Source organism: Orbicella franksi, chromosome 8, assembly GCF_964199315.1.
Source record: "Orbicella franksi chromosome 8, jaOrbFran1.1, whole genome shotgun sequence".
Lineage (NCBI taxonomy): Eukaryota > Metazoa > Cnidaria > Anthozoa > Scleractinia > Merulinidae > Orbicella > Orbicella franksi.
The window spans coordinates 14511408-14520213 of record NC_138152.1 but is presented as its reverse complement, the minus strand read 5'-3'; the positions used below and the strand labels follow the sequence as shown (position 1 = coordinate 14520213).

Genomic DNA, 8806 nt, shown 5'->3' with positions numbered 1-8806 from the left:
TTTTTTCGCTGTCTCTATCCAGTTTTGTTACCTAATTACTCAATGATAAAGCAGTATTTACACAGTTAGCTTTATCTAACAAGCAAAAATTACTCTGTATATGCTGTATTTACAATGAAACTCTATTGCTTAAGTTATACCCCGCAACCAAAAACAGAAACAACAACAAAAAGGCTAAAAGCAACAACAACGATATCGTGATCACTCATAACCTGGTCGCCTGCTGACATTACATTTAGGGTTCGTCTCCCTGTGGACAGAGAATTGCAGTTTCGTCAAGTGATACCCGCTTGCCTAAGCGAGAAATTGGCGTTTGAATTTGCAGTTTGTTTCAATAAACTAATTCGACCGAAATGGCCTTGTACCATATTCGTTTACGAAAAGATTCCCCGTTGATATTCAGTGTTATTGGCGTCAATTTGCTTGCCGAGCAATTAATTTTAACGGACATGTTTGTATTGGTACTGATATATATATATATATATATATATATATATATATATATATATATATATATATATATATATATATATATTTATTTACCCGCATTTATCCTTAATACATCATGCAAACTCATGCCTCACTGTGATGCAAAAACGGAAGGAGATGGCTGGGTCTCCCATCAATTTTTGTTTTAATAATCCATCAAAATTATTATCGAAGCCATCAACTTTCGCAGTAGGATAAGAAATTTTGTTGCTTATGATACCATAAAATCTGCCTCATTGGATATGCCATAGTCATCCGTCATGTTAGATTTTACTATTCTTCTTAGAAAGGCATTGGATAGCATAAGCAGATGGGTAAGTGGGCCGACAATGCTGTTTATGCTTTTAAAAAAGTACTAAATCCATAAAGGAATTTAAGAATTATAATTCAAATGAAGAATTTCTTGAAAGACGAAAATTGACCTTCACCATTCCGAGGGAAGAATGGACAGCTACAGCATCACAGATCATTTTTTATTTCTTTTCAATTGCCCCCGAATTCTTTTGTACCTCTGAAAGTAAATAGTACAGGCTTGTACGATTTGCAGTGGTATATTGTAGAGTGAATTTTTTTTTTCTTTTTCATTACAGTGGTTCCCGAATATAAAACTGAACAGATAGCATGTTATTAGGTTTTATCTCATAGAACCTTTTTTTTCCCAAGCACAATTGTCGATTTTTCAACTATTCTTTCACCAGATCCATGTCTTCGCTGTAAAGGAGACCTTTGCAGTAACCGTTAAAGCTCGGCGGCGTTTAAGTCAAGAATCTTGAAATGAACTTTTCCTTCAAGAAGGCTCGAAAATCTTTCATTTGCACAAAATATATTATCGGGTTAATAGCGCTATTTGAATAAACTATTATGGTATTTGCAGTACGGATAACCTGGTTGGTCTCAAAACTAACGTCTGGCTGAGCTACCATGTTGTAGAAAACATAAACAAAGTAACCGAAGTAAGGGGTGACAAATGCAAATGTTAAAACAATAACAATATATATAGCGCGGGTTCTAGCAGCCCTTGCCATTGCCTTGACGCCATTATCTTTCTGCACATCCACAGTTCTCTTTGTTCTTCTCCATAAAGTCATTATGAGCGAAATATTTATCCTAATTAGAATGCAACATGGCATAATGTATTGCAGAGTTGTAAAAGTTACATAGACAATCCTAAAGGGAAGATATGTATTGTCATACTTGCAAATCACTGTGTAATGTGTATCGTTTAAATCATGCCTTATCCCGTCCATGATGGCGGCTGGAAATAAAGCAGATAGAAACCCCGCTAACCAAGCAACAAAAACCACTTTCTTAATAGTAGGGGCACTAAACGTGCGAGGTACTTGACGAGTTGCAAGATACTTCCCCACGGTTACGACTAACAGGTTGTCACCGGTTACACAAGGAAACAGGAAGACCACATACCGTCCTATTTTACAAGGCCAGCCTCTTTGCAAGAAATCGAAGTTTAAATTGACGCTTAAATAGGGAAGTGGAATTGTACTGGCTAGAACCTCTGAGGTGGCTAAACTCTTAATATAAAAGTTAAAGTTCTTCTGAAAGTCACATGCTTTCATAAAGGAAGTTGTCCTATCTTTGGTCTTCATGAATAGTAGCACTAGCACATTTCCTCCAAAGGCTATTATCGCTATGGCAACGAAAAATAGCATCAGTGCGAGTTTCACTGACGGGTTAAGAGGTCTGAAGACGTGGATTTTGCCTGAAAAGTCTGATCCGCTATTAGGTGGAGAGACGTTTCTGAACAGAGGGGAAACAAGTAGCGTTCCATTCATTTTGTTCCTGTTTAATCAGCGAAAGAAATCTATGGATCAAAAGAAAACAGTATGATGAGAAGTAGTTAAAGGTTGGACAGTTTTACAATTAAGCAATAGAGCATGGGCACTTTTTGCGTGCTTACATAGCCTCATCTAAACACGAGGAGGGTTGGGAAATTCGAGACAGTTATGCAAACCCGAGTCAAGAGTTTGCATAACTTTCGAATATTCTCCCAACCCTCCGAGTGTTTAGATGAGGCTATGTAAACACGGAAAAAGTGCTCTATTGTTTTTGTAAAATAATTCTCAAAAATACGCGCCAATCTAAAACGTCACAACCGTGTTTTTATACTCCCCTCTAAGCACACCTATTGACCAATGAGAGCGCGTGTAGTAGCTTAGTATTTTATAATAACCTGTATAAGCTGTCCCACAGTACATTTTACTTTCCCACCTTTAGCTTTTCATCACTGCCAACCCCCTCTTACGTACGAGGGGGACGTGCCAGGTTTCGCAAAGAAGATTTACTCTAAGAGACTGAACCATTCATAGCTCAATTCATTTATCCTCTGTGGGAATTTTGAGATGTAAATTGTTTGTTAATGCTTTGTAGACGTTGCCATTGTAACCACAAATCTTAAGTCAGTCTGGTCATAAATCAACTTTTTTGATATAATTCTTTATTTTATTTATTTATTTATTTGTTTATTTATTTATTTCAGTTTTCCTCATCAAAGTCCAGAAATGCAAAAATGTTTACATTCCATAAGCATTCTGGCTTGTTTATCTATCAATTTCCGTTATTTCTTGACTTTTTGAGAAAATAGTGAAATCTTAGATCCAAGATGGCGGGTCAAATGACGTCGTATGAAGTCGACCTACAAAAAGAGCAAGCTCAGGGCTATCTACTCAATATTTAACAAATTGACGTCCATCTTTCATGCGTCTGTCCTCTTATTGATCATGAATTTCGTCATAACAAAATCAAAGTAATCTGTGGGCCCACAAGGTGATAGCGTGTTTGTAATAGTGTGCGATAGTGAAATATGTCTGTAAATAGTGTCAATTAATAAAATCTGAATCTGAAATCTGAAAATCTGATTATTTCGCTGTACCATAACAGAACGAAAGCCAAGGGGCCTACCCCGTCAGTTGTACTACGGTGGGGGTATGGGATTGCTTGTACATCGGAGGGTTAAGACGAGGAAAACATACACAACAGAGATTTGAAAAGCATCATTATTTGAAACCGAGAACGATCTAGAAGTAAATTGAGATGTATAATCTAAGGAAAGAGGCTTTTGTTGGGAAGTATCTCTCTTACCTCTAGTCGTCACCTGTTCTAGGTTTCTGATTCAAAACAAGTTCACGTGTAAAACTTTTCAAATGAAAGCTAGTTTGATTTGCACGAATATTAACCTATAGGCGAAACACGTTTTCATTTGTTTTCGCAAAAAAATTAAAAAAAACTTGCTGTGACACAGAGGCAAACGGCGACCTAAAATGGCCTATAGATTCGGGCGCGATAAAAGAAATAGGAAACACATGAAGTAAAGTATACAACCGAACGCTTAAGAACTCAATAGTCTTATTTCTTAAAAGAGGTACATATTTTGTCTATTCTTACCGTTTGATATTTCATTTTTTTTTTTCTGAAAGCATTTCGTATATATCCTTTACATAACTGAATCTACGCAGAAACATAAAGATAAAATACGAATTAACAGGTTGATATTTTAAATAAATTCGGGCTTTGGGTACAAGATTGTAAGTTGTCAAAACATCTTCCAATTTCCGCTGGCGAAATTTCGCATTCGAATAACAAAAGGTGAACGTGCTTCATAATTACACTGAAAAGATATATCTTAAAGAAAATCAAATAATTAATCAAATAATAACACAGCTTGACTATTAGATCTTTGATCTGATATTTAGTGGAAAGTATTCCTGTTGAAAAAACTCTGGTTTGATTTGAATGAGAATTAGCCGATAATATATGCAATTATGTGTACTGTTCCTTTATATTCTCTCTAAATCGTGTCCATACTTGCTCTGCAATATAATAAATGTATCATTCATGAAGCTTGAATATTGTATCTATGGATCTGAGATTTGGCAATCAGCATCTTTGTAAGATTAACCTTAGCATGAAAATTTTGTTTTTCGATCGGTTCATTTACAGCCGAGTAATTTATAATTTTGTTAAGCATCTTGCATGAAAAATTGTTAAGGTAATTCCTCTGAAATAAAAGTGACAATAGATTTTTGTTCAAACTTTGTCCACTGAATATTTGTCATATGATGACTTCAATTTTGAAATAAAAAAGGGGGGTGCCCATGCTCATTAAGGAGCAGTGAGGCATTGAAAATGCCCCATTTTGGCATTATTTAATGCTTATCATAAGAACGCATTCCCAGTAATTGTAACATCTTTGTGAGCCCGGACTCATAAGAACACGCATTAAACTACAGTCAGTACAATGTGTCGGACACAAATAAACGTTTTAAGTTTGATTCAGACGGAAAGCTAAAACCTTGATTAAAAATTTGAACCAAATTTCTTGACGCGGTTAGCGACTGCAAAATAGAAAAGACCACAGTGTATCTGCTATTTTTCTTATTTATTCAATTTTCACCAATAGAAATTAAATCAGTCTTTTCTCACGCAAAGCTTATGATTAGTTGATTACAATGACTGGAAAAAAAATTGGGGTACCCGTACTCGTTGGTTAGCTAGAACCATTTTTCAACTGACAGAGCTCAATATCAAGGCAAATCCGTCATGTTTTCGATGTGCGCGTGGACGAGCGCGCGCTAATGACGCCATAAATTATGCGCAGTAAGGATGCGCAATGCAAATGTGAGGAATGACCTTAAAGATTCAAAAATTAAGGCCTGTTCACACGGTAAATATTTGGCGACCAAACATCATCAAACATTGTTTGGTGATCAAACATGCTGATGTTGAAGTGAGTGGCCAAACGTTTAAAACATGTTCGATCCTGAACACAGATCAAACTATGGATACAAGCCAATGAGCAAGCGTGGGACGCATGCGCGCGCCAAACATGTTTGATACGGCTGTCCAAACGAACAAAACATCGCCCATCAAACACGAGAACAAAAAAAATGTTTTAAGTTGTTTGATCGAATGTTTGATGGCCTTTCAAACACGACCAAACACGATCAAACACGATCAAACAGCACCAAACAAGGTGGCCAAAGGGTGAAATGTTTGGTCACCAAACAATGTTTGATGGTGTTTGGTCGCGAAACATTTCCCGTTTGGACAGGCCTTTATAAATCATATTCGTGCAACGCTTTGATAGCTTGTTGGTAAAGCGCCAGAGTGCAGTATTACTTTCATAAGTGTAGGGACACCATACATGAAATAATTATTTAGAAATTTACACCTGAAGGCTACGACTAAAAATACATCTGGAATGAAAGAAGATTGGCACTAATTACACTATCAAACGAATTCTCCTCACTTAAATTTGTGGTTGGATCTAACCCTGTATATTGCAACTGGTAACAAGTCTACTCCTCTTGTCAAGAAATTTGAATCATAATCAAAATTACTAAAAGAAATACCCCGAATCCCAAACGAGACAACTTGTCTGCAGCTAGCCATCAGCGAGGTAGCTTCAGCTGCCCTTGAGTCTAATTTTCATAGTCTGATCTCCAGTGATCGTTCTATCTTAAACGTGTGCACTTCAAAACGATATGAATGCAATATTGCTTTTCTTAAAGAAGGATTTTGTACCCGAAGCTCGCCAAGATCTAATACGCTCTCAAATTTGTGATCAAATGTGCAATGATGACCAATGACGCGTACACAGTAGTTTGAAAACAGGATTATAAATTGAATTGAACAGCCATTAGAGTAAGGATATTAAGGAAACACAGAACTATTTTTGTTTAAGTTATTCCCTTCCCCCTAGAAAAAAAAGAAATCAGTCATGCAAAACACAAAAGTAAACTTGTTTGTGCGGCTGCCCCTTGATAAGTAAATAGATAATCCTGATGTGATGGACGCGAGAAATTGTGACAGACATTATATGCATCGTTGCTGACTCTGAATCTCATGTAAAAGTATTAACAATAGCGAAAAATTTTCTCCGACCTCTCTGGCACAATATCAGAATTAATTTACCCGGTACGCGTGTTTTAAAGAAGCATGTAGCACGTGTTTTCTCTAAGAAATCTAAATCTTATAAGGAGTCGTTTTTACACCTGGTTTCAAAATATTTGACTTGAAGAGTGATGTGTAGATGATACCAAATAAATAAATAAATAAATAAATAAATAAATGAATAGATAAATAAATAAAATAAAGTGAAATAAAGGTACCGATACCTTGGGCTAACAAGTGTGCAGTTCTTCTTTTCACCTGGCTGCTGTCTTTTCTTTCGATAAAAGTTCATGCTCTACATAATCTATGTAGCACTTTGACTTTTTTCTATATTTCTGCTTACTTTTCTCACGTTTATAGTTCATTTCCTTTCACGATCATACTGGTGGCGTGGAGCATGTGCTTTGCCAATTATTTCAACTTACATTCGTCATACGTTTTTTATTTGTTTTCGTCGTTCCGTTTCACACATAATGGTATTAAAATTTACCTTCTGTAAAAATCTTTTGTTAGACAAGGTTATTCCTATTATCAGCTAGGGGCCGGGTTTGAGGAAATTATACGCTTTCACTGCTATGTGTTCTTTCATTTATTTATTTTAAATATTTTATTTGTTCTGATTTATTTCTTTATTTTTATGAGCAAGAAGTTTTTGCCATAAAAATACCGTACCCATCAGACATCAATTCAATTAAGCCGCAAAAAAACCGCAATCGTTAACGGTTAAACCTTGACGTAGGTTGAGTATAAGCTAACTTAAGCCTGGGTGGTTCAACCAATAAGAATTTTCAACTTTTACATGAACTTATTTCCCATGCTTAAATGATAAAAGAAACGGATCAGTGCCTTGTGAGGCAGTGTAAGGAATTAAACATAGAAGCGATGTCTTTTGTGCCCAAGGAAAATCCTCAGAAAACATTTCTCTTAAGAAAGGAAATTGAGCCGACCACATTCATTACATTCTTTGAAATTTTCTCATTGGAAATAGCTGATGATCTTCATTCAGTGTCTAGTTAATGATTGGATAATCAGCCTCTCTCGAAGAGGCTGAATAGGTTTTTATCATTTTCCTGTAGATAATCAAATTTTATAAGTACCGTATGTCAATTAGTGTTGCTATTTTACTTGTGTTCCCAATTAGTCTATTTAGGCTAAACACATAGACACTTAAATAATGGTTTTACTTACTTACTTACTTACTGTTCGTTGAGTTCCATCCGAAGTCTTGCCAAAACTGGTTTTAGAAGCAATGAGTCCTTACATTGATTTCATAGTCCTGTTAGAGGCAGCCCCAAGGAGCCCACCGTTATGCAGCTGTTGAACACTGTCTCTGATTTATTTTTGGGTGATAACAATAATTTGAACGAGCACTGAATTAAAAGGAAGTTAAAACAGCTGCTCAAAACTGTGAATTGTCCTTTTTCTGCTATTTTCCGCGAAACTCAATTTGAATACCTCAGAATTTGCATCAATTTTCACCTTAAAAGAAAAACGATTTTCCTCGATGTGGTTGAAAAGTGGTTGAAAACGTAGAAAGAACTGCCTGAATATGATTCTCTATGCGATTTATCGCCCTAAAACATACGCATAGTTTATCTTTACAAATCCCAAAATTAATTTTTTGATCCATCTTCAAGGAAGAAATAATTTCTGAAAATGATTTTCGATACGTCTCTTTTTCGTTTTGTTTGTCTTGTTTCTCTGTTTACTTGTTTGTATGCCTTTTCCTGGACCATTCCTAAGACTTTCACTCAGGAAATTATAGAAAGACATTTCCCGCTTAAAAGAAAGAGAATTGACCAACAACATGAACTCTAAAGAATGGTCTCCATATGATCGCCACGATCACTGCAAAAAAAAGTTCAGAGATCAAACCGATCATAGCTAGGGAAAATCGCTATCCAGGGATTGTGGGAAAGCTATCCAGGAAAACCAACGCCTGAGATAAACTTTAATTTCATCCCCACGATTGCAGCGATCAGATTAGAAACCGATTATCCTAAGGATCATTCAACGCTTTCTGTAACGATTGCAGCGATCATAACGATCACATATAGACCATATTTGCACACCGAGATAATTGATGATCGAGACTTCTTATTCCATGAATGTTTTAATGATTTGATAAAAAGCTTTACTGTTTAATATTTCTTTTTGTTTGTTTGCTCCATCACCCGAAGTCTTATTGAGACGCAAATACAGGATTATGTAATGAATCCCATGCTGACATAGGAGCTATAACGTTTCTTAATCCTGAAAGGAAACGTATGGTAACCAAAATTAAGCAAACCTGAGAGCAATACATAAATCGAAAGAGTTTTTGATTCAATATTTTTGAGAAGCAATATTTCGGCCGGACTGGTGAAGAAAGGAAAGTAAATCAGCTGCACAAGTTTAATTTAAAACAGTG

The 8806-nt window shown here is 35.9% G+C and overlaps 1 protein-coding gene across 1 annotated transcript; it reads right to left on the bottom strand.

The window, feature by feature from the left end:
• Positions 1–1006: 1006 nt before the first annotated feature.
• Positions 1007–2362, bottom strand: LOC145494785 (adenosine receptor A3-like). The gene has a single exon (XM_081474358.1). The coding sequence runs from the start codon at positions 2277–2279 to the stop codon at positions 1245–1247; it is 1035 nt and encodes a 344-aa protein (XP_081330484.1). The 5' UTR covers positions 2280–2362; the 3' UTR covers positions 1007–1244.
• Between the last annotated feature and the right edge of the window lie 6444 nt (positions 2363–8806).

Excerpts from the sequence above, each read along its gene's own strand:
- LOC145494785 (XM_081474358.1), bottom strand. The coding sequence starts at position 2,279 with ATGAATGGAACGCTACTTGTTTCCCCTCTGTTCAGAAACGTCTCTCCA.